General features: G+C 42.8%; 1 protein-coding gene across 1 annotated transcript in view; it reads left to right on the forward strand.

The window, feature by feature from the left end:
• Positions 1–27,396, forward strand: part of SORCS2 (sortilin related VPS10 domain containing receptor 2) — an 816,984-nt gene that overhangs the window by 786,154 nt on the left and 3,434 nt on the right. The window contains exons 20-26 of the mRNA XM_066573326.1: positions 5,584–5,717; positions 5,964–6,087; positions 9,305–9,417; positions 13,946–14,071; positions 17,777–17,876; positions 19,770–19,872; positions 21,440–21,597. Of these exons, the coding sequence (XP_066429423.1) occupies positions 5,584–5,717; positions 5,964–6,087; positions 9,305–9,417; positions 13,946–14,071; positions 17,777–17,876; positions 19,770–19,872; positions 21,440–21,597 (858 nt within the window). The remainder of the gene's footprint in view (positions 1–5,583; positions 5,718–5,963; positions 6,088–9,304; positions 9,418–13,945; positions 14,072–17,776; positions 17,877–19,769; positions 19,873–21,439; positions 21,598–27,396) is intronic.

A 27,396-nucleotide genomic window follows, 5' to 3' on the forward strand; every position in this document is an offset into this window, starting at 1 on the left:
TAATCCTGTGAATATATTCTGCGACCGGCCAAATTATTATTGGGAGTGTGTTTCTTTTGTTGGCCGCGTCGCATCAGAGTTTTGCCAGCAAATTACATCTCTGTTATTTAATCCAAGACTGCACACATAAGGACATTAAATCAAAGCATATGTTAATACATTCCTCAATAAATATTTCAACTCACGACCATATTTATTTTTTTATTTTGGGCGACGCTGTAAAACTGAGATTACAGCACTTTTATTGCTAGACACCGAGTAATCCATCGTAATACAATGGAATACAATTTAACGTGCTACAGTATGCTATTGCAGAAACACGAGTAGATTGCACAGAGCAAGCTTGAAATGGACCAATACTACTACCCCACTGAGAACTTGTACTTAGGGTAAATGGAACCCTGCATGGAGATTCTATTGCCACCCTCCCAGGCATAAGAAAATAAGATATATATTGTATTAATAAGCGGTCAGCAAACTAGCAGCATAACCACATCAAAACAGCTCAGGGAATAAATACAGCACTAGCACCAAGCTTATAACAGAAATACAGCACCAGAACCAAGCTCATAACATAAATACAGCCCCGGAATCAACCCCAGTATATAGTTCCAATATCAGAACCAAGCTCCTAACACAAATGCAGCACCAGAACCAAACTGTCAGCATATCAAATTTCCCCCCCCCCCCCTCACCCTCCACAACGTGCCACTGCCGCTCCCAATGCACACCCACCTATGGCACCTAACACTCCCCATTTCCCTGAACCTCCTGAATTAACCCCCCACCCCTCCCATTTTTTAGGGGGGGGGGGCGCCTCCCCTATTGTTTTCTACTTATTGAATACTATATGTACCCATTGTATCATCTGTGCTCCTCTGTGTTCTGAAAGCGCTGCAGAACACGTTGGCGCTATACAAATATAGACTATTATAATTTATTATAAGTACTGCACCAACCAACCGAAGTACATAAATATAACACCAGAACCAAGCTCATAAAGTAAATACAGCACCAGAACCAAGCCCATGAAATAAATGCAGTACCAGAACCAAACTCTTAAGATAAGTAGTCTACTAATCAACCTCAGTACATAGATACAATTCCAGAACCAAGTTATAACATAAATAGAGTAACATAACCAAGCTTATAACATAAATATAGTAGTAGAACCAAGCAATCATGTTGCCAGGGTGCAAATAGGCTGACAGCTTACCCTAGGCCTAGGACATCAGAGGGGAGAAAACAGCCAGAAAGAGAATAATTCATGCAGCTCAACAAGGTGCTGCCGTACAGACCTAAGGAGAGCGAGTGCCCCCATCCTGCCTCCCCTACCGGCTACTGGCCAGCACTCTGTGCGACCGCATACCTTGTACATAACTAAGGCTGGCCATGCCTATACTTACTGTGTGGCAGGGGTGATTAACCCTGGTGGTCTGAGTAACATTCAATGAATGGTCCCTGGAGGTTAGTGTAGGATCAGCATTTTATAAGTGGCCCGTGAAGCAATTCGTAGCTGATCCCTGAAGTTCAGTAATATTTTGAGTGGTTCGGAACTGGTGGTTATTGGTACAAAAAAAAGGTGGTATTCCTGATAGTCTGTTTGTTTTTGTAAACTTAGTGCCCTAGTAACAGAAAAAAATAGTTTTATCCCAGTTAGTTGTTTTTCCCATCTGATCATTCTTGCTTTTTGACAGAATAGTGTTTCAAGCTGGGCTATTCTGTATATATTAATCTGCATTCTTTTATGCAGGATTTATACAGCATGCTTCTCTGTTAATCTGTGCCAAGCCAATATACCATGTTAGGACATAACGCGCAATGTCCCATCAAGTGCACTAATGTGTATTCCAGATGATTTCTTCTTTAAAGCTTTCTTCCCTTTAAACACTTAAACAGATTCCCATAAGTCTGTTAGCACTATAGTACACTGCAGTGTGTTACTTCCCCTTATTATTGTGATTGTTGTGGTGGTTAAATATTAAAAGCTTTGTGTATTATAACACTATAATTATATAGACTTCTCGGGAAAGAACAAACTTCAGAAGTTATGTGCATCAGGATATTCGTATAACATATTTAAAGGAACTGAGGTTTTTTAGGTTGCAGGTTCACCCAAAATCAATGACATCATGGAGCCTGAGTGATGTCATTGTGCTTTATTGCACCTGTGTGCAGGTAATGGATGCATTGTAAAGGATTGCTGCTGTAAAAAAGTTCTTTGTTATATTTCCTATTAGGTCATGTTGAGATTATATGGATCACTTTTTTACTACCTTGCCATCATGCAATCAATGTAATAGACACCTACTGATTTCAGTAGACATCCTGTAATACTTTATTATTCCTCTAGGGGTACTGTATTTAAAATGAGCGCTTAAAGGGGTTGTTCAAGTTAAGGGAAATCCCTGTCAATGGATCCCCCATGCATTAAAATAACAAATCAGCAGTTACCTCTTCCCATTTTTCCCCCAGCACCAGCTCCCGGTCTCCACTGTCTGTTTACAGGCAGCTGTGATGTCCTGTAAACCTGCTGTAGCAGCCAATGACAGCCTAGAATGCTGAGTGCTGTCATTGGCTGCTACAGCTTGTTTGTAGAAGAGCTCAGCCTGCCAAGTGACATAACGGGGAGACCGGCAGCTGAGGATGACCAGGGAGAGTTAACTGCTAATTTGTTATTTTAATGCATTCATAAGGGTTTTCCTTAACTCAGACAACCCCTTTAAATTTTACCTGGGACCTATCAGGAAGTCTTCCCTTCTCCCCACAATCTTCCTGACTCAATGAATCAGCAATCTGGAATGTCCAAACTAGACAATTTCTTTAACTATGTTATTCATAAACATATAATGGTTTCAGTGGGCACCCTGTAATACTTTATTTTTCCTCTAGGGGTGCTGTATTTAAAATAGGAACTTAAGTTTCATCACAGATCGATCAGCAAGATGTCCCTTCCCCTCACAATTCTCTTGTTTCAGGTGAATCTGCAACCTGGATTGTCCAAAGTAGACAATTCCTTTATATTTGGTATTCATAGAGAATACTTCCTCAACAATTAAAAATGAATGATTATCTCTAGCAGCATGACAGCTCTGCATACAGCCTACGGAGTCTATCCGCAGAAAGTTCTACAAACCATATGGAAACGGTTTGTGAGGCACAATAACAGATTTCAGCTTCAGGATGAGATCACTGGATGCTCTTAATCTTGCATTTCTCTGGATCTTGAGCTGTTTGAGTAAAATGAAACTGAAGGCCGGAATCTGCAGAATCTTACAATATTAATGAGTGTGGTGGTTCAAAGGGAAGGCCGGCCGGCATGGTAGAATTCGTGGATAGAAGAGAGGATTTTTTTCAAAGTCAAATAAAATCAAGCGATAAGGAGAATAAAAAAAGATATCGCTCAATTCAAATAGTTATTATCTTTACCCTCTTCCTTTAATTCACTATTACTATAAAGTAAGTCTCCACCTTTGATCAGCATTTTGTTGTTTTTACACTAAACAGATCCAAAATTTCTTACTGATTATATTAATAATAGATGATTTGCAGATTTGGGGTGCCAAAGCTTTTACTTTCCTTACAAAAGGCATAGATTTAACTAATAACATTTTGTTCACCTGTAGCCACCTCTAGGGGGAGCTTACTGCATACATGCACCTCCCATTGAAATCAATAATAACACAAATGCAGTAAGCTCCTAACCCCTCCGCCACTCCCCCCCCCCCCCCACACACACACATTTCCAGTGGTGGCTGCAGACCGATCTAATTTTATCATTTAGGCTGGGTTCACACAGGGCGGATTTGCCGCAGAAATTCCGCGCGGAATTTCGCCGCGGCAAATCTACCTGCAGCCGCTAATCTCGGGATTAGCCAGCCATGTGGATGAGATTTCTCAGAAATCTCGTCCACACGGGACGGCCAATCCGCTGCGGTAAGTCAGGCTGGAACCTGAAGATGCAGAAGGCTTCAGAAGATGCAGCATGTCTATTTATCTTTTATTTCCGCTGCAGCCGCGCTCTCCTCTATGGGAGCGCCGGCCGCAGCGGAAGAGCGAGCGGTCGGGCCGCTTCAAAGCCGCTGCGGGTTTTTCCGCGGCGGTTCTCCCGGCGGAAATCTTGCGTTTTTTGTTGCGGCCAAACCGCGGGATTTCCGGCGGGAATACACCCCGTGTGACCCCAGCCTTAAAGTGTAACTGTGCTTTCCTAAAAACTTTTAACGTAATTGGGGGTCTGTTTGGTGAGACCGCCACCAATGGTTAGAATGAGCCGGCTGAAGTGTTTATTTGAATGTCACTGCCCACTAGCTGAAAATGGGCCCATAGACTTTCTATTGAGCTCATCTTCAGCTAGCATGTAGTGACAGTTTTCAGATAAGTGTTCCAGCTGGTTCGTTCTAGCGATCGGTGAAGTCATCAGCTGGACCCCAGTGATCACAACTATTGACATGTCTCCATAACATATCAAAAGTTTTTAGAAAGCTCAGTCGTAAGTTTATGGCTTGAATAGAGTTTGGAATGGTTTATCACAAAAACAGAGCTACTCCTAAAAATGGGCACTACATCTGGCACTCCATTCTGAGGAAGAAAGACATAATGACTTGTTCTCCTTCAGGCAACGGAAAGGGCAGAATCATCCCTGCTGTGACTCGTGGGCACCTTAAATGTTTACTTAAGGGGAAAAAAGTTTTATACCTCTGGTTCAAGAGAGAGAAAATAAATCCTAAGTCCCCACCTTCACCCATGTTCTCCTTCATTCATCTTCTTCCTCCTAGTTGAACTCAATGGATATACTGCGTCTTTTTAGCTGTCCTAACTATATATACATCAATATACGACATGACAAGCATTGTAGACTGATGACATCATTTTTATGCCAAGAAGCATTGTGTGCTTATGCCTACATTATTGTATCTTTAACCTTACATTGTGTCTTTTATTGGCTACTTACATTTAATAGGAACTCTGGAACACACTTATGTTAGGGCTTCAATGTGACTGTTGCCTCTAAATGTCTGTAAAATTGCCACAAATCCTAGCTTGATTTACAGCATTATCAAAAAAGACAGGAAGACCATCATAGCAAACCTGGGAGTTCCTCTAGCTGTCCCGTAGAGTTGGCCATGATGGTATAACTGCAGCTAGAGGGCAGACTTGAACCAGTAGTACACAAATGTGCCATTTCTCACTGTTTGTCTATTTGTTGTATAACTGGAGAGCATATAGGATCCTATAGCTCTATCCAGACGTGTAATGTGGGTACAGATAAAAAACATGTACAATGGCTCACACTACCTACCATACAAGTATGCCAATTACAGTACCGGGGTCCTCCTATGTGGAAGAGGTACTATCATGCCCTACTAGGCACCCCTGTTGGGTACTACTGCAACCTTTGCTCAGCCTGTAGCCATACTCCTGGTTCCATCACCTGGATTAACCAGGCTGCCCATGTGTGCCCTTCACAGATGTGTCCAAAAATACCTCGTATGTTTAATACAACTGTGACTGGTGACTTATGTAGCCGATATTGTCTAATGCTCCCAGGGTAAACTGGAATAAAAGATGTGATTTGTTTTTCAGCTCCTCTCCAGGCTTTACATCTTGAAGTGGTGCCAGTCGCTGGCAAAAACCAAGAAGTGAATTTGTCAGCTGTTACGCTGCCAAGCAATGCAAACCTGTCAGTCTACTACTGGTGGATTGGAAATAACACGCAGGTACAAGCTCAGATCTGGGTTGTAGTCGACCATTGTAAGACAGATTGATCCTGAAGGTCATTACGGCAAGCGCTTTACTTCTTGTTCAGTGAACAGTAAAATCCCCGTCTTGGAAAGGAAAGTTGGAATTAAAAGAAAAGGAATAGAACTTCTGTATTGTTAGATCAAATTGCCAACATGGAGGGGGGTCAATGTTTTTTTTTCCTTTCTCTCTTTATTTAATAACACTTTTGTGTTATTTTTTAGCCTTTCCTGACTTTGGACAACTATCTTTTGACCAGATTTGCTGAGGGTGGAGAGTTCAGGGTGACGGTGCAAGTCTTATACTGGAATTCCATGCTGCAAGACTCAAAGGTTGTCCGAGTGTTTGGTGAGAAACTGTTATTTTTGTTTCATTTTGTGACTCTATGCTCATAATAAACAGGTAGAGGCTACCACTCAATAAGACTGATCAATGCATATGGACTGCTGCTAGTATCGTCTGACTTAGTGCACTTTGTGTGATTAGTTTTTGAGCACCTCTCCAGTGGGGCACAGCTATAATAAATGACTGCGGTGTATTTGTATTGGCTATTGTTATCCTGTAATGTGAGCTTCAAGCTGCAGCTCTGCATGTTCAGATTGGCTTCGGGGTATAAGCACAAGCCCATACATATAGCTAGAGATGAGCGAGCACCAAAATGCTCGGGTGCTCTTTACTCGGGACGAAATTTTCGCAATGCTCGAGGGTTCGTTTCGAGTAACGAACCCCATTGAAGTCAATGGGCGACAGAGCATTTTTGTATATCGCCGATGCTCGCTAAGGTTTTCGTTTGTGAAAATCTGGGCAATTCAACAAAGTGATGGGAACGACACAGCAACGGATAGGGCAGGCGAGGGGCTACATGTTGGGCTGCATCTCAAGTTCACAGGTCCCACTATTAAGCCACAATAGCGGCAAGAGTGCCCCCCCCCCCCCCGCACTGTCAGCGTAAAGATTGTTCTCCTCTGCCATAGCTGTAACAGCTGTGGCAGAGAAGAACGATGTTTGCCCATTGAATTCAATGGAGCCAGCAATACAGCAGGTTCCACTGAAAGCAATGGGCTGCCGGCGATCGCAGGATGAATTGTCGGGAAGGGGTTAAATATATAACCCCTTCCCTGCAATTCATCCAGAAATGTGTTACACTAAAAATATATACCGGCGTATAAGGCGACGGGGCGTATAAGACGACCCCCCAACTGTCACCTTATACTCCGGCAATACAGTGGAGCAAAAAATAAAAATCATTACTCACTTCTTCTGATGTTCTGCGCCGCTCCTGCAGGCTGTCGCTCCCTCCTGGTCCACGGCAGAGCATTGCTTTCTGGACGCAGGGCTTGAAATCCCCACCTCCAGAAACACAGCCAATCACAGCCATTCAATGACATCATTGTCATTGGCTGTGATTGGCTGAAGGCACGTGTGTTTCTGGAGGCGGGGATCTAAAGCCCTTCGTAGAGAAATCAATGCTCTGCCGGGAACCAGGAGGGAGCGACAGCCTGCAGCAGTACCGCAGAACGCCAGGAGAAGTAACGAGCATCTCGAACACCCTAATACTCGAACGAGTATCAAGCTCGGACGAGTATGCTCGCTCATCTCTACATATAGCACATGCATATTTTGCATCGAACATTTGGTTGGCAAATGACACATCTGTATGTGTAGTTAGCCAGCATGGTGGTGATAGTTTGGACTGATGGTGTTATCTTCACGGTGGCCTTTAGTAAGTGAAGGACTCCCTAAATGGCTACAGTATAGTGAAAGATGGGGGTGATGGTGAAGGGCTGGTCTCTGCTCCCTGGCATGGTAAAGGAGAGTCCAGAGAGACAGGATGTGAATTAGGGCTCGTTCACATGGGTCACCGCATATTACGCACGCATATATCTCGCGGGTAATACGTGGGGAATGGAGCCAATGAAAGTCAATGGACTTTCATTGATTCATGCACACCTGCGTGTGGACACTGCGTATTGATACACAAGCGAAATAAATTGCAGCATGCTCTGCTGCTCTGCGTACCACGCAGCATAATACCCATATACTTCCATGGGCTGCGTATGATACCCTGTCCATACGCTATGCATTGCATACTTGATGCAGAAGCATAATGGTTCAACGTCAAATAGATGTCAAGACACAAAACTTTGTAATCCAATTTCCAAATCCAGTCCTGAGGATGGTGGCTTAAACAAGTTCTACCTTTTCAAGTTCTATCTGAATGGGGTAAATCGGCTTCTGACTCATTGGTTTTTTTTGTCTTCTTATGGGTCAACAAGGGGGGATGGAAACAGGCTGAACTGGGTGGACGTTTGTCTTTTTACAGCCTTGCATAGTATGTTACTATATTTCTACTCTACTGCTTATGTGGATTTCCACTACAGCGCTAAAATATGAAGCCAAGCTGTAGCTCTGTACGGGGCCTCTAGACATGGTCTTAATGCTCACATTGTCAGTTTGTCCTATTACTGATTTGTATTCATATATTTGCGTAACTTTGTATATGTTGGTTTCTGAAGGTGAGACATTCTTCTTCACTGAACCTTCTTGTATTCTTGCCACTGGACATCCAATATTGCACAAGTGTCAGATATGAAATATATCACTGAGCATTAGTTATACTATTTATGCCATTAAATATAGGAGTTTATATTTGCTTATTTTTTTCCAGAACTAGCACCACTATTCTCTATTAGCGGTGTCTAGTCCTACAGCTCAGTCCCATTTGTGTGAATGCAATACCAGTTTAAGGACAAGAGTGGCGCTGTTCCATCCCCTTTTGATTCCCAAAGAATGGGCTATTTAAAGTGACTCTCTGATTTTAAGACAAAATTCTGTCCTGGGACAGGAGAAGAACCTGCAGTTGTTCTTTGTTGCCCCTCTGATTCTATGGTTTCAGGCTTTGCTTTCAGCAAGATTATTGCAGCAATGTTGTAATTATCTAACACACACTTTGCACTGCTCTCTGATTGGTCAGTGCTGATCACATGGGCAATTCTGCCCACTGAAAATGCAGGTACAGTGTATTGGTAATCCTAACATTGCCAATGCTGTATGGGGATTAGGTAGTCTGAAGATTGCATCAGCCATCTTGGATGACTGAAAACAGGACCCAGAACTGGAGGATCAGAGGGACGGCAGAGAGCAACTGCAGGTAATAGACCTCCCTTCCCCTCCAGAATTTTATCCTGAAACCGGAGGGTCACTTTAAGCACATACCTCATGATTCCACCTACAATTTGCCCCCAAATGTTCCAGAAACACCCCTTTTAATATAGTTCAGCATAAACTCTACTTCTCTTACACTCCAGCTAGAGGGACGGTCCAGTGAAAATCGTGACTGCTCATTTTGTAAGTGAGGATTGCAGAATGAAACCCATCGAGTGAACACTTGGTGTGTGTGCCACAAAACTTAGTCCTAAAAGTAAGACCATGTGAAGATTCATACGAGATGAATGTGTTCTATCTCTGTCCAACTTCTGACTCGGTTATCTTTCCAACCTGAATGCTTTCTTCTGTCTCTTCGTGTAAAGTAACTGATCGCTCTTATGTATGCAATGTCTTCCAGATGAATTCCAGGTCCTTCCACTTAAATTCAGCAAACACCTGGACATGTATAATCCCAATATCCCAGAGTGGAGAGAAGACATTGGACAAATAGTAACTCAACTCCTTGCAAAGGTAACACAGGGCTACAGATACTATCTTAGAAAATGATGACAAAGTGTCAATACTGTTCCAGACCACTGGGCCCCATTTCCAGTTTTCTTGTTGAGCAGATCTGGCCCTGTGCATTCGTATATCTGAAATAAATCTATTTCTGGCATGTTTTAATAGAAAGGAAGCTTCCACGATTCACTCAGCTGTCTGTAACTGTACTGGGAAATCTGGCTGGATAATCAGGTCAGAGAGAAAATATATATTACAGAGACTGAAGACACTCGTGTGATCACAATAACCCTTTCCAGTTCTATATCCCGGTATTGTTACTCCCACTGCTTATACTATCACACTAAACGAGTATTTTTCTGGAGGTAATATTTCACATTTGTCCAAATTTATATTTCTGGAGGTAATATAGTAGGTTTCTGGAGTAATATTTCACATTTGTCCAAGTCCTTTCCAAGAAACCAACCAACAGATTCAGAAACGGGGGCAGGGATAAACTGAATGATGTATATAAGACAGAAGGTCTCTGGGTTGCTCGTCTAAGACAAGACAACTGACATTCCTAGGTAAACCCCAGGATCTGACCTGCCAATATACCGGAGCACCCGCCCTGAAAAGGGTGACCACACAACTGTAAGTTAAGTTGATTCCCTATACATTCCTGGTGGAGAGGAAATATATGAGGATAGAGCAGGACAGAATAGACAAATAAATAAGTCAAGGAAAGAGTTTGAGAGCAACAAACGTCCATACCAGAGAGAGAGAGAAGCAAATGGTGGAATCCAAAGTCCAAAAAATGAAGGCACTAAAACAAAACCTTCGCAAGGACAAAAGCAAAACACATGTAACCACTAGGACCAGTATACAAATGTATTACCAGCATCTTCACCAGAGAAGAGCCAGAATAAATACTCTTAGTGAGCTCTTGATAGGCTGAGACAATCGACAACTCAGCCAGCCTATTGGCTCTACAATAGAGCGGAGATGTTTCTCCCTTGGCGCTCAGTGCTGAATGCCACTGTGCATGTGCCAGGAAGCACATCACATGGTTCGACGACACCAACACTGTGACATGCAGTAAAAATGGAACAGCAACCCTGACATATACCACTTCTACATAGGTACGACCTCAGGCAGGCAATCAACTGTTGATGTTCTATCTTGAGGATAGGTCATCAATAAAAATAGCCCAGAAAATCTCTAAAAAAAAAAAACTTGCTAAGGATTCCCTAGACTAGATGCAAGTGTAGCAAACACTGTGGATCTGAAATCTGCTGTATAGCCATAGCACTAAATAATACGATTTTGGCTGTTTGCAAACACTAGAAGGAGCTAAAGAGCTTACTGCATATAAATTATCATTGGGTTTACTGGGAGCTGTATACAGTAAGCTCCCCCTAGTGGTGGCTGAAGGCAGCAAGTATTTTATCATTGCCTGACTGCAAAGTTCTTGTCTCATAACATGTACTGTGCCCTAATTATCTTCAAAGTGAGACCCAAAGTGTCGTAGTACATTGTGTTGTAATTTTAGATGTTTAGATGCCTCTTTGCTGTGACTATAAAACTAAGGCATTGCTTCTAGATGAGACTACAACGCCTCACTGAGGCACCATATGGCGGCACATGGAGTCATCTGTGTGCGCACAGGTTTTGCACAAAGCCTTATTGTAATTTCACATTATAAAATAATCAAATGCCACTATAGGATGAAGCAATATTCATCAGAAACCTAATATCAGACGTTTCCTGCTGTGTGTCCACGCCGGCCAGGCTGTCGGGAACTGGAGTGCATATTGACAGATGATGAGGAAGTATCATTATGTGAGACTTTATTATTTGGTTTTGTGCCCCAGAAAAGAAACACAATGACATGATTGATATGCAGATTTTCCTGCCTTGGCAGATCCGCTCCACTAAACTGGCTGGACTAATGTTTATCTCAAAATTTGATTAAAAATGTGCAATTCTCGTCTCCAAAATGCAAGTTACAGGTCGTGTTCTATTATTGTCAAAAGACATTCACTGCGTGATTCAGTCCAAGGCTCAGATCTCAGGGCAGCAGGAGGAATCCTGGAAACAGTACATCATTTCACTCTACACTTGGCATTACCCAGAGTTTCAGGTTTGCTTAGACAGATGTCTGATTTAAAGTCAATTTATGGTCCTTATACACCTGGACAGTATTTTTATTGCTCTCAATGTCATTTTCACTTTTCTCCCATTTAAAACCGTTGGCCACAGATGTAGAGGATGTAGAAGCTTTTTCCATGTACAGGGTGATTCAAAATGAATGGTGCAAAAGTAAAGCTGATTTCTTCATATATGAATAATTAACATACAACAGCTAGAATAGCATGAAAAGATAAAAGAACTCTTCCAGTTTGTATTGCACCTTACAGATGTTCGATGGTGGGCGCTGTTGGTGACACTAGACCACCTTAAAACATCACATATCTATTACAGTGGAATTGATAAGAGAAGTATCTGGTAAGAACTGGCCTACCGACTTCACATCTACCGTGTCACCAATGGCACCCACATCATACATCTGCAAGATGCATTCAAAACTGGTAGAGTTCACAATATGGCCATTCATAGTCATGTACAGACAATAGAATAAAAAAATCCACAATCTAAATATAATATTAGAAAATCTTCTACTATCTAGTTTTAATCATTGGAAAAACATATAGGTGATATATTCCCTTTAAACAGGACTCCGTCCCTCCCTTTTCCCTTCCCTATCTAAGGGTAGCTTCACCTCGGCTTCCGTGGTCATCCCTCCTCCTGTTCTCTGTTTAGGACATCAATGGGAAGGCTAGGGAGGAGATGGAGGCACACAGTGGTGAGCTGGTGCTCCCTCTTGGGGTGGTACATGTGGCATAGAGTGCTGCCTGCTTCCCAACCTAACCTTTTATGGCCGGGCTGGGCTGTAGTAGTCCTCTGATGGTCTCACTGATGTACTGTCTCCTAGCGCCTTCCTTTTCCTGCTGCCCTAAATACTTAGAAATGGTGTAATGGGGATACAGTTTCTTAATTGTCATTGCTTCCTTTAAAGTTCTAAGCAATGTTTTTCTTATGTAGGAACACATGATTGGTTTATGGCCTCCTCTGGTGGCTAAATGTTGCTATTATAGTTATATTTTCAGGTCCCGGTCATGTGGGGCGGTGGGGAGGATTGCTCTGATGACAGTGTCTTTACTTAAACATTCGTTCCTGCTAAAGCAGGACAGGAAGTGAAACGTTCGTCATGCCAGTCGGTAACTGCACTAGGCCGCTGACACGAACCTGTGCTTCACCACACCACGCGGGTGGCACGGCAGTAAGAAAGTTGTGCAAAGCACTACCGAATCGGCATCTGCATCAATGGAAACTCAGAGAGCTGCATGTTGGACTGGGTCTCCCCCTGCCACACATGGTCTGTGACTGAACTGTAAGTGCTCCATCCGAGCTCAGACTCCGTAGCCAGCCGGCCGGCCGACAAGATAATTCTGAAGAGAGCTCTAAAGAAATATACAAAATACCAGACTGCCGTACAACGAACTGTCTTCTGAAGCGGTTTTTAGTTACCAAAGTCTTCAACCTGAGCAATAACACAAACTTTGTTCCCGTTTGCTGTGGGTCACGTAATCCTCGAACCGAGGAACTGGAAGAACTGTTTGTTTTTGACTTGTACCTTACTGACTCCCTGGAGCTGAGGGGAAGCGTTCTTTTCTTTACCATTAATTGTTGACCGCAATATGGCTCTGTTACCCTGTGATTTCCGCAAACCATTATCGCCCTCTCTACAACCCCCCTTTGACAGGGAGTATTTCAGCAGGCAGGGGAAGGGGCAAGATTGAAATGCCAAGCCGGAAAGTCTCCTGCAGGAGACAGCTGCAGCCGAAATTACAATGGCTCGGGCCCCACCGGTAACTCCCCTATCCGAGAGCCCTCCAGCAGCCCTGACACCGCCTCCGGTTACAGAGGACTATTAGAGGGGGTAGGATCAGACCACGGCACATATTTATGGTAAACATATCATAAATAGTATTAAAAAAAAAATTAAGGCTGCGAAAAATGTCGGGGAAACCTGGTTTGAGAAGCTCTGATATAGATGATAGATATGATCAGTTTATTAAAGCAGTAGTATCTCCTATTTTACTCCACACCATGTCAACCACTTCACTGTGGTTGTCAAAACTTGTCTGCTCAACCAATCAGGGGTGTAGCTATAAGGGCGGAGAGGTAGAAGCACATCACTACCTGGCCCTGAAGCCTTATGGGGTCGATAGGCTCTTTTTTCACATAAGAAGACACAGTATTATAAATAGCACATGGTAGGTGGGCCTTGATACAGATTTTGCATTGGAACCCAGGAGCTTCTACATCTTTGCAGCCGATCCTCCGGTTCATCCAGGCTATGCCACAAATCTGTTAATGTTCACGTCAAATTCCTTGTACATGACATTAAAAAGACACCTTTAATATACTTCCCCTATCTTGTCTCTACCTCCTGCATATAATGGAAACGTAACCCACTTGTTTAATGTAATTACAGGAAACGAATATCCCTGAGCAGACTCTAGTGACGGTGGTGAAACCTGGATTACCGACCACGGCTGACTTATACCTACTACCACCTACAAGTCAACCAAAGAGGAAGAGAAGTGTTCCCATGGACAAGGTATGGTATAGAAGCACTTACTATTAGTCAGTCCTCAATCCCTGGGAATGTTCACTCATCACTGACTGATACAACAACAGACCTCAGGAAAGTATTGCAGATTATTATGTGTACACTTTTAGGGCAGGAATATTTCTTGGGCTATAAATGCCACCGCTTCCCTTCTCCCTGGTGCCAAATGGATGAAAACGGCCGGCGAGCAGAAATAAATTACTGTTCAACAGAGTATTCGTATTTGTCATGCATGAAGAGGCCAACGGAGGCAAAGACAGCAATCTGTGTCCGGGAAATGGAATTGTCCACAATAAAGCAAGCAGGAGGTATAACACTGGAGGTTATGTTAGTGTAGTAATATACCTGCCTTCATAATATGTCCGTACACCAATAGAAAGGACTTCAAATCAATCTTATTCCTGCACATCCCTGTCTTGTCTTGATTATTTTACATCATGTAGTAGTGTGATTGTAGAGGCCTCCTTGTGGGAAGTAGCTTTAACCAGGTTCTTCACCAGGTAAGTCGATGGCTGCAACATACAATAGAAGCAGAAACCAAAAAGTGACAACAGCACTCACAATACAGTTACTATCAGAGGTATACATACCTAGAATCAATACTCTAACCACATTAAATAATGCAAGGTTCTTGGTATATAATTTGATCAAATCATATTGGCCCATCTACCAACGTCCAGGTGACCAAGCTATCAGATGGGTCCTAATACTAATACCAGGTGGTTTAATCTTAACCTGGGAAAGTTGGGTTCCTACCTCTCAGAATGCTCCTTTCTTGAGACTAAGCCTACAAATAAAACCAGGTGCCTATTTACCTTCTGTCCCGCCTATTTGAGATTATAAATGGTATCCTACCTTCCCTGGTTTTATTTGTAGGCTTAGTCCCAAGAGAGGAGCATTCTGAGAGATAGGTACCCATCATTCCCATGTTGGGATTAAACCACCTGGTATTCGCGTTAGAACCCATCTGAGAGCTTGGTCACCTGGACGTTGGTAGATGGGCCAATATGATTTGATCAAATTATATACCAAGAACCTTGCATTATTTAATGTGGTTAGAGTATTTATTATAGCAATAACTCTAATAGTAAATTTATTTGGCTGGCTATTGCCACTTTTTGGTTTCTGCTTCTATTCTATGTTGCAGCCGTGGTTTAACGTGCACCTATTTCTATTGGGAAGTGCTGACCTATTTTATCTTCCATTCAGTCAGTGATGCTCCTTCCTGTGTAAAAGCACAGGAACGATAATCGCTGGGATGACTCTCCATGGTAACAGACTGCAAAACAAATTCTGTGTAGTCTAAGGGTGCTTTTACACAGATCGTCCCATGTAAAAGCACCCTTAGACTACACAGAATTAGTTTTGTAGTCTGTTACCATGGAGACACATAAGTCTGCACAGGAGCTGTGGGAAAAAAAACGGTAGGCCATTTTTAGTTAAGAACTATTGCAAAATTGCATCATTTTGCATTCTGGGTGTATTGGGATAATTAAGAAATAGTTATGAAGCTGTAGAGAAAAAAATGGAATACTTTATTTTATTTGGACTCTTTTATACTTCGTTTCACTTCTTTTGCTTTGTGAGCCTAAACTGCATACAGCAGAGTTTCCGGATGCTGACATGAGCCATTAATATTGGGCACGTTACCCTGGGATTAATATATGCAAGCTGTGGTTTTCTCATTTGTACACTACACTCGTTACAAATCTTTTGTTGGAGAAGATTAATTGACTGCTTGTTGTTATAATGGGATGAATATATTTGAAGCTTTGTTTTTTCTGATCCTATCGTAATTATTTTTTGATTGTATAATGATGTTGCTGAAATAATGTGGTTAGTTAAAAGCGTTAATAATTCAGAGCCGCTGTGATATTGTCCCAGGTAATCATTTCCTTATCTGCAAGGAGATGAATTAACGTTTTGCTTTACAGATCCTCGTGATTACACAGAACCTTTTATTTGCATTGTCTGGCATTAAATTTAATTAAAGATTGATAAATATTTATAAAAATCCCAATTAATTATTTATATACAATCATCAATCAACGTCCACATTTCAAAATAATAATCTGAAATGGTTATTTTCTTTGTTTTTCATTACTGCTGCTATAAACACAGGAATGACCACTTTATTAGAGACACCCATGTATGGAGCTTAGACCTGTGACCCCAGAGTGCAGCATGAAATCAGCTGAGTAAAGGCCCATTTATACACGATTATCGCTCAAAATTAGCTCAAAAGCCGTCTTTTGAGCGATATTCGTTGTGTGTAACTGCACTGACATCGTGCCGTTTTCGTTAAGCCGTCGCTCATCGTTGTCTTTCAGCGTGCTGAAAGACAACGATGAGCCTTATCAGGGATTCACAGCGAGATACAGCTGATACTATTGTTTCAGCTGTATCCCGCTCCCTGATGACAGGCGGGGTATGAAGAACAGAGCGGTCCAGCTCTGTTCTTCATACCCGGCACGGAGCGCTCGGCTGTATAACAGCGGGAGGCTCCGTGCAGAAAACATCTGGATGCAGAAGACAAGATGGCACACCCCGGTTTTCTTCTGCATCCCCTGCATGGAGCACCTGGCTGTTATACAGCCGAGCGCTTCGTGCAGAGAACAGCTGGATGCAGAAGGCAAGCGGGAACACCCCACTTGTCTTTGCATCCTCCGCTCCGAGCGCTTGGCTACATAACAGTCGGGCGCTCCATGTAGAAAACATTTGGATGCAGAAGACAAGCGAGGACACCCCGCTTGTCTTCTGCATCCCCTACACGGAGCGCCCGGCTGTTGTCTTCTGCATCCTCCACTGGCAGCTGTAAATAACACAACGATTATTGCTCAAAAGTCGCTTGAGCGACATCTTTTGAGCGATAATCGTTGTGTCTAAATGGGCCTTTAGCTTTCTGTGAATCAGTTTCAATTTGAATCCACAGTCGATGGGAAAATTGGGAGATCTGAGTGACTTATAGCAAGGCCTGGTCATTGGTGGTACACTTGCCGGGCCAGTATTTCATAAACTGCCAACCTTGTGGGTATGATAGAGAAAAAGCATGCAGGAAAAGGGGATCACGTTGATGTAAATAACTTGCTGAGGAAAGGGGTCGGAGGGGGATGTCCAGAATCGTTCTTAACTGCCCCATCCATATATCTCTGACCTCATCTTCCGATACCTTCCCAGACATAATCTCTGATCCTCACTAGTCCTCCTCCTCTTGTCTGCTCACATAATTATCTCCAAGATTCCCCCCCATACTCTGGAACTCCCTACCCCAAATGATTAGACCCTCCGCCATCTTAGAAAGTTTCAAAAAGAACTTGAAAACCCTTCTCTTCAGAAAAGCCTACAAGCTACAGTAGTCCTGCTGCCTCCACAACATGAGCAGCTTCTAGCCTCGCCTACTGCCCCCTATAGACTGTAAGCCCTCGCGGGTGGACCCTTTCTCTCGCTGTACCGGTGTCACTTATTTAATCATATTTATAGTATTTCCTGTGTTATTGTCATGTTATATACAGTACTCACTCCCTTCTGTATGTCATATGCAACGGCCTGCGATTAATGATGCAAATAAGTAGTAAGAGCAAAAAAAGAACTCTGAGATTGGGCTAACTGGCGATATCTGGATATTTTTTTTTTTTTACGAGAAATTCCATTTTAACCCTGAATTGACATTCTTTTCTTTGTGTCTTCTTTTAGAGGATATCGGTGATAAAACAGGCCTTGAATGCATATAATATCACATTCTTCCTCAGAGGTGGATTTTGGGTTCTAGTAACATTAAGTGATTCTGATTCAGGTAACCCTTTATTTTACGTGTCCCTTTAAACAAAAAGTATGCTTCACATTTGGGTTTATTTAGCTTCCAGCAGCGATTACGGTTCATGAAGTTCCCCACACACCGTGCTTGGCATATAAATCTGTATTGTGTTCCGATTACATTCCGTGCCGTGGCTGTCAGTCCTAATACTAAGAGCGATTCATTCAGACTCTTGCTGGACTGCAAGAATCTGAACGGTAATCATTCAGTTTAACCCTTTCCAATCCACTGTCTGACCTCTGAAGACATTATGATTTAAGGCTGTACAGCTCTGATGTTGGACGATATCCGTCTGGGTTCTCTTACTGTATATTGCCAGCCTTAGCCAGCAGATAGCGCCATTATATAACAGCAGAAAAAGAGTAAGCCCCCTAGGAAAACCAGGATACAAATTGGATTGGAAAGGGTTAAATGCAGCTAGAGACTGAACGACGAGTGATAATTATCATTAGAATTATAACTAGTTCGCTTGTTGTTTAGTTTCTGAATGAAATAAAAATCAACCGACGATTGGCCCGTGTGGACACGGAGTCGTTCATCTATGGGAATGGGGACAGGTGGGCAGGCGGAACAATCTCCGACCCGCTGTGCCTTCGATCACTGAATGATCATTACTCCTGTGTGAAAGCACATGAGCAGTTATTACTGAGACGACCGTTGGGCGCTCAAGCGCCCTACAATCATCCCATGTGAAAGGCCCCTTAGCTATAGAGGACATTGGGTTGAAGTAGACGAACGTATCTGTTTTCCAACTGAGTAAGGCTGCATTCCCATGAACGTATATCGGCTCGGTTTTCACGCCGAGCCGATATACGTCGTCCTCATCTGCAGGGGGGGAGGATGGAAGAGCCAGGAGCTGGAACTGAGCTCCCGCCCCCTCTCTGCCTTCTCTCCGCCCTATTTGCAGTGGGGAGAGGCGGGACAAGGGCGGGGCTAATTCACAAAACTTAGCCCCACCCCCATCCCGCCTCCTTTCATTGCAAATAGTGCAGAGGGGCATAGAGGAGGCAGAGAGGGGGCGGGAGCTTAGTTCCTGCTCCTGGCTCTTCCATCCTCCCTCCCCTTCCCCTGCAGATGAGGAGGACGTATATCGGCTCGGTGTGAAAACCGAGCCGATATACGGTCGTGTGAATCCAGCCTAAGTGTGATTGCTCAAGATAGTGAGTCGGGACAGTTGGCCACTAGTTCAAAAAGGTCGTCTGTCATCCTCTGGGTCAATACTGCAAAGTTTTACAATTTCCTAATGTACTCCATGTAGCAATTGATCAAATCTTTTTAAAATCTCTGCTTCTGTCATTGAATGGAAACTTCCATTGTTGTGGCTGAAATTTGGTTTTGGTGATGTGATGGACACACAAATGTATGGCTGGTTGCGGGTGTAGATTTCAGAGGTTGCTTTTGTAAAGAAGCTGTATGATCAGAACATGACCAGGACAGATTTTTACGCTCTGGAAGTAAAGAGTGGTTCCCATTCAAGGGCTGCAAGCAGAGATGTTAAAAACAATGAGGAATTAATATTCCAAGTAGGTTAGAAAGTTAGAGAACTTTTCATGATACAATGAATAAGTTGCGTCAGTTTCTAATCTCTCATAGAAGGAAACAGCGCAATGTGATTATTAAGGTGAAATACTCGATGATTTGGTGATTGAAAACCACCAGAAAAGTTTTTTTTAATGATTTCCAGGAATGATATTTTTTATAATACGTTAATTCATTTTTATCAGCCCAAGCCTATTAGACTGTCCAAAGTCTAATGTCTACATAGAGAGGACACAAGAAGTGTGAACAAACACCACCCAAGCCTTCTGCCCCAAGTAGGTGCCCAGTAGACGACTGCGTTTATTAACCTAAGCTCTATGTTTTCTCCCACAGGCTCGCAGGCAATCGGAGGAACAGGAGGGTATTGTGCCATAGTGATTATATTCACCATCTGCCTTGTAGCGGTTGGAGCGTTCATCCTATATAAGTTTAAAAGGCAAGTTACATCTATGTAAGGCATCCTGGAAGGAATGGCAGATGTTTGAAGGCTACAGATATAGGGACGTTTAACATAAAGAGTTTGTCCAGTTACCTTTTGTAATGTCAGGTGCAGATCTGTGAAAATAACAAATACAGCGGTACTTTCACATTCTCTGCCCCAACGATCCAGCGTTGCAGTCCCGGTCTCTGTTCATAGCAGAAGTCACCTGACCCCTGCAGCCAATCAGAGGCCTCAGTATCACCGCCCATTCTTCTGGCATCAGTGGTCACATCCTGGGCGCCATTATGCCAGGAGTTTGGAACAGTGATTCTGCAGCCTCTGCCAGTGGTCAACTAACTTCCACTGTCAACAGAGATCGGGAGAACCGCGGGGGATGCAACACTGGATCACTGGGGCTGAGGACCAGTAAATACTGCTGGATTTGTTATTTTCACACATCTGCACCTAAAATTAAATTTTCAAAAAGTAACCAGACAGCCCCTTCAATTGCAATAAGAGAACTTGTTGCAGAAAGTTACCTCTCAAGACATTGAAAAGCTATTGCTATTTTATATTAGCACAACAAAAGACATTAAAAAACTATTTAAGGGGCAAATAAACTGTGACACAGAGCATTCTCGTAATGCGTTACAAGTCAATTTAAGCCTTGCTAGATCTGTACATGCATAATAAAAGGAACAACTGAAGTCCCACAAAAAGGAAAAAGATTAAACAAAGGCTGGACAGACATCTATCTGGGATGATTTAGTGATCCTGCACTGAGCAGGGGGTTGGACCCGATGACCCTGGAGGTCCCTTCCAACTCTACCATTCCATGAGATTTGTAAAAGCAGTTGCTTAATGTAGACAATCCATATACCCGAGCATATAGATGTATTAAAGTGAACTTACACTTATCAGTCACAGCGGAGATCAGCAACGAAGAATATCTATCCTCTTGATGGACTGGCTTTGTCTCTATATTACACTGATAGCTCATTGATTTAATGGTTTTTAATATTGTTGAGCGAACCGAAACAGTTGAACTCTCTTTTGTGTTGAACCTCGGGTGGTTTGTCTCGGCGAACCTATTAAAATAGTGTTTCTTCTTCTTTCTTCTACTTCTTCTTCTTCCTCCAGTGTTAAGAGTATTTGTGAAGTTTGAGTTTGGTTCAAACTAATTCAACACGAAACAAACTTTTTGCCGAAATTCGGCAAACCTGTTTAACCAAACTTTTGAAAAATTGGCTCATCGCTAGTTTTTAATTTCATTTTCCAGCAGTTTTTCTCTTTAAGTAATATGTTTGCTTCTCTTTAACTTTTGCACATCGATGGTTCCATGTGAAACACCCCGGCCATATGAACCACTTCATGATGTGAACACTTAGAAAGAAGAAGACCTGGAGGTCCATAAGGATCTTCTGTCATTATTTATCAGTGGGCCCCTTGGATTGCTTTGGCAACAGTCTAATTTGCTTATAATAGGCTCAGTATTGGGTATACAGCCTAAATATACAGTTCTGTTGAATACATGAAAGCTGGTAGTTCCAGTTCTTCAACACTGTTTTTATGTGTGATACAGGAAAATGCCAGGAAGGAATGTCTACGCTCAGATGCACAATGAGAAGGAACAGGAGATGACAAGTCCTGTGAATCACAGCGAAGACACACAAAATATCATCCAGGGAGAAGAGTTCATTGACGATGACTTGGACACACAAACGCTAGGAAATGCGAGAGGTAACGGAAAACTTGTAGATAGATATATGAAGGGGAAACCTGTGGTGTTTAATAGCATAATACAAAACTGTAGCTTAAGATGAAGATAGAGATGCAGGTCCCAACATAACTGAGACTTTGCTGCTCTTCAGACCTTCTCCGTTGTGAGCTCCATCCTCCTCCTTATTACCTTCTTCCAAAGAAAACCATAAGGATTATGTTCATAACACTGAAATTTTTCAATAGATTTGAAAGTCTTGCTTAACATGAGAAGTCCTATATGGTCTCCTCGAACTCAACCCAAGTCTTGTCTGATTATCGAATGCGACCTTAACTACAGGATTAGAAAAACATGGCTGCTTCTACAAACAGCACCACACCTGTCCTCAGCCAGCTCAGCTCAATAACTACTTGGAGCTAATCTGCAGTACGATCACAACCCATGGACAGATGTGGTACTGTTTTTGGAAGAAAAGCAGTCATATTTTTCTAATTCTGGACAACCCCTCTAAATAACATCTGATTGTTGGGGTGAAGGGCTTGGCAGCTGCACGTTTCTCCTGCAGTGGCCACTACAGGAGGAATGGGGTATTACATGGCGCCCATTCAGATGTAATAAAGGGTCACGCTGAATCCTCCCAACAGGGTATATGGAAGGGGTTGTCCTAATGGGTCAACCCCTTGTTCTCTCAGATTATGCAGTGATCAGGCTTCATCTTGCTGCATTCTGTCTGAACATTGTTTGGGTCCACTGTACTACAGAGAAAAACTAAAGATGGACCTTATTGTGCCCAGTATGTGTATTGTTTCTTTTAAATTGGCCAATTATGGGGCCCAAACATTCCTACCTACATTCGTTCACCTGACACTCAGACGTGTAAAATGGCAAATAGTCAGCTGACGAATGAGCAAGGGTCCCTTCCTCAGCTAATTGTGTTAAGTGAGCAGGATAGGTACGGCTGCACATCTACCTCTGTAAATGGGGAGAAGTGCAGCCGATCAGTGATAGGGACAAACGATCAGTCATTCCCATAGATCAGATGATCTGCTGGTGTCTAGGGAGGCAACAAGCTCTGACCGACATTACAGCTGAATGTCATCACTATGCCTCCTTACAAGGTCCAAGATTTCTTAATGAGAATTGATTAGCATGAACTTGTATAAAAGTGGAAATTCCCTTTAAATGCTAATTATGTTATATAATAATCCAAATAGTTGTTTTTCCCACCCCTGATGCGCACATAATGATGTACGGTGAACGGGCCTGTGACAATCTGATCCAATTGTACAGCATGGGGTGTTCAAGTTTTATATGTTTTTTTTGTTGTCTTTGGCCAAGAACACAAAGATGGTCACCATGTTAGAATTTTCTGAACTATGTAACTGGAAGACTTGTTAGATCATTTAGTCATCGCCCAATGTCCTCAAGGATCTTCTGCTGTATTGTGTGATGGTATGGGTGTTGTATGCAAGAAATGGCTGCGCTTGCTTGTTGCGTTACTTCATTTTAGAGGGAAGGAAGTGCTGTTAACCCCCTTCTATACCTGGAATTGTTATAGGCCTATAGATTTGTTACTAGACATTGAAAATGCCATTTGGTGGACAAATATTATCGTGTCTCCTACGAAACAAGAAACAATTTTTTATGCTTTGCACTCCACATCTTCGAATGTTACCATAGCTTGATTTTTTTTTTACTTTTAAAGGGCCACTAAACCTAAAAACAATAAAAAAAAACAGTCAGAAGTGTAAGGAACATGTACAAAGCAAAAACACTCAATTTGATATTCGGTATGACTAGAGTCATGGGGGTGCGTTACGTACGTGCACAAAACATGTCTTGTTCTCAAAGCGTTCCTATCATTACAACTTTATATATAAAACTTTTTGGAGCAAAATTTATCATCCTCACATCTGTGTAAATTTTCAGAAACCTCAGTCACCAAAAATCCATCTAGTATAAACCAGTAAGTATGAGATAGGGAAGAAGAGAGGGAAGAGGAGGATGCAGTCTATTGTGCAGACATGATGTTATGGAGCAGGAGGAGCTGAGCAGACTGATATATAGTTTTATGGGGAAAGATTTAGTATAACTTGTAGGTTACTCATTTTAATCTCTGCTCTTTCTGAGCTTAATGGTCCAGTGGGCGGTCCTATTAGTGATTGACAGCTGTCTGTGTATGACTGTACATACAGGCAAGGCTGTCAGTCACTGATGGCTCCGCCCACTGGACCATTAAGCTCAGAAAGGGCAGAGATTAAAATGAGTAACCCACAAGTTATACTGAATCTTTCCTCATAAAACTATATATCCATCTGCTCAGCTCCTCCTGCTCTATAACATCATGCTGGCAGAAGGGTCTGCAAATTCAAGCTGACAGGTTCCCTTTAAGTGACACAGCAAGCTGGAGAGGGAGAAGCAGAAGGCGGTGACAGCTAATTGGCTCAAATAACAGAACATAGCTCTGACATCACACCAGGAAGAGCCGGCCCACTTCGTAATTGGAGAGGGAAACCAACAGAGGCAAGAAAAAGACCCAAAATGTGCAGGTTACACACAACATGGGAGCCGGCCAGCTAATACACAGTGTGACATCGGGTGGACTATTCAAGTCAGGATGGCTGTATTTTCACACAAGACAGATAGTAACACTTTCAGGAACTCAGTTCCATAAAATAATTTCCCTTTTAAATATGCCTTTCACTAGTTTTATTCCTATACACAATACAGCAATGTTCACACTGTATAACACATATATAGAATGGTAGAGTTGGAAGATACCTCCAGGGTCATCGGCTCCAACCCCCTGCTCAGGATCACTAAATCATCCCAGACAGATATTTGTCCAGCCTCTGTTTAGTTTGTGCATGTCACTGTGCACAAAATAAATCCTAACCGTCTGGCCTCTTACTACACATTCATGTAGACCCTCATTATATTTAGACGTAGCACCAGATTTCAAGCATTACAGGTCAGCAACCAATTACCATATGTCTTCTGTCAGCACAGGGGGCTTCCTTTCTCTGTCGTGCCTTACACTTCACAGCATAGAGAGCCTCTCCAAAAACCGACTGGACTCGGGAAACAGCAATCTCAGAAGCTATTCCTGAGAGGCACATGTTCTCTTTTATTGAGACATCTTAGTTGCCTCCTAATTAGGCTCATTAGCCAGCCCAACACATCACAAAACACTTTTACCCTCTGGTGGCCACTTTACTTACTGCACTCCTACAACATTAGGATTTACTTGTTCATAACAATAGGAACGCTTTAAGATTGTTCTAATGGAAACATCAACCACTTTCTACTCAATCGACTTAGTGGCCCTTTATGTCATTGAGCAGCCATCCATTGAGCATCCATCAAGAAGCTCTCATTCATCCTCTACTTCATTTTCCCATATACTTTATTTTTGCTTGTTTGTTTGTTTTTTTACGGCCCAACCTTGGGATTCCTCCACACCATTGCCTTGCAGTGACACTTTCTGGGAGAGGAGGATTCTTGAGCAGCTACAAGGTCCCTTTATTGTCGGTGCCTGCCAGTGTTCATTCGCAGGTCAGTGGCATGCTAGGTGGATGTCTACTCCTACCCCTTTGTCCCTCAAGATTATATACACTCTTAAAATGAAACTCCGCTTTTCTGCATTATTATACAGTGTATTCTGCATATAATGATGAGTTTTCTCATCTTGTACTGATTTTGAGTTCCACAATTTCTTGTGCACTAGTCACATCCAGAGCTGCTAGCGAGTGTACTATAGGTTGACCAATAATAATTCTGGAACAACCTTTCCTAGAACTCCGCACTGTGCCATGCCCCTGTTATTACTCCTGGAAATGTATGCATAAAGTGACAACTGAGAGCTATCATTCATGTTGTCAACCTCATGACATCTGTTCCTGACAGTTCAGTCAGAAACATGCAGCGCAGAAGCCCTCTGAAGACCTTTTTGTAGGGCTCTGGCAGTGCTCTTTCTGGCCCTACTCACACACAGGAACAGGTACTGGTTCAGATGCTGGGTTGATGTCCTTCTGTGGTCCTGCCTGACTTGGCTTTGTCCTGGTGCCTACTCCATGCCTTGAGACTGTGCTGGGAGATGCCGCAAACCTTCTTGTGACTTATAGGCATACCTTCTGGGAGGAGCAGGACTACCTGTGCTACCTAAATGGACTGCAGGTACAACCTCATGCTACCAATACTGACAGGGACACTACCAAAACTAGAGAAGAATCAATCAGGAGAGAGAAATTATCTGTGTCCACTACCGGCCAAACATCTCATTTTTAGGGGTTGCCTTGCTGTTGACTCTCCAGTGGTGTTGAGTGAACCTAAACAGTCGAGCCCTGTTTCAGGTCATACTTTGCTAAAAGTTCAGTTCCATATAAACCTGAACCTCGGGCGGTTCTTCTCAGCTGAACCCACTAAAATTCCTCCTCCTCTCAGTAGTTAGTACTGTTGCCTTGCAACACTGGGGTCCTAGATTCAAATCTAATGGAAGGACAACATCTGCATAATGTTTGTGTGGGTTTCTACAAACATTCATACAAACTCCTTGCAGATGTTGTTCCTGGTGAGATTTGAAACTAGGACCTCAGTGTTGCAAGGCAACAGTGCTTAACAGTGAGCCATCATGCTTCTTCATCCTCCTTCCTGCTCCTCCACATGAGTGTCACAGCGCACTATCATCACAGCTCACCCACATCTGGAGATGTGGCTAGTCGCCGCTGTCTCTCTTCTTCCTCAAGCTGAGCTATGTCCTCTCCACCCTGTGCTCACCCTTAGGTCTTTGCCCATAGGGCTCATACGCACTCCCAACGCTTCTCTTAAAGGGCCGGTGGGCACTTTCTAAACCTTTCTGCATCCAATTCAGTCCCTGGGTGAATACCTAAGCAATTGGTCTCATTAGCTTTTGTGGCAAAGTCCCTGTTAGTTGTGGCTCCTGACAATTTAGGCTTCTGTGCTTCCTGACCTTAACTCTGTTTACCAGACTTCGTTATTGTCTATTGCCTGCCCTTCTGCCTGGATCTCGTTTCTGCACTTCTACTGCCAGCCATGACAAAAGCTAGTTTTTCGGATACCTACCTGTTCGCAACCTTTAGCAGCCACACTACTGGGACTATCTGGACAAGTAATGGTTTGGGGCCATGCAGTAAAGACCGTATCCCACTTAGAGGGTTCATGGGTGAAAACTGGGGTTAACCAGGTGCTGCCTCCCTAGATTGCCACACACAAAGGTTTTGGATCCATATCCATTTATCGGAGGAAACATGTATCAAGGAGAGCGCCTTGCACACCGTCTAAGACTATAGCAATATAAAAATATATAATTCAACTCACCCGGTGCTAAGCGTGCCACCTAATGGTGACCCGCTTGTACCATGAATCCAAGTCCGTATATATTGGTATCTTTCCAGAGGTTTCCCCGATATCCAGTTCCCTCGAGAGCTGCAGACTAAGTGATGCTCCGATCCTTTTACAAAGACCGGGAAGAAGTTAAAAAACTTTTTCTGCGCTTCTTTTTAGGAGTTGCCTCGTTTTCCAAAAGAATCAGGGTGACCCAAATTCAAAAATTGAGGTTTATTAAATAAATGAAATCCGGAGGTGATGTACCTCTTTTTTTAAAAAACAGATAAAACATCCAATATGTATGCAACGCGTTTCGGCGTTATCAAACGCCTTTATCAAGCATAATGTTCTCAAATCATGATTGCTATATATAATAAACTTTACATACCATGTGAGTTTCTGGGGGAGGAACAACCTCTATTCTGATCCGATGTGCAGCGCCATCATGGGCGTTTGCCCTAGCATGGCATTCT

This window comes from Eleutherodactylus coqui, chromosome 7, assembly GCF_035609145.1.
Source record: "Eleutherodactylus coqui strain aEleCoq1 chromosome 7, aEleCoq1.hap1, whole genome shotgun sequence".
NCBI classification, from domain to species: Eukaryota; Metazoa; Chordata; class Amphibia; order Anura; family Eleutherodactylidae; genus Eleutherodactylus; species Eleutherodactylus coqui.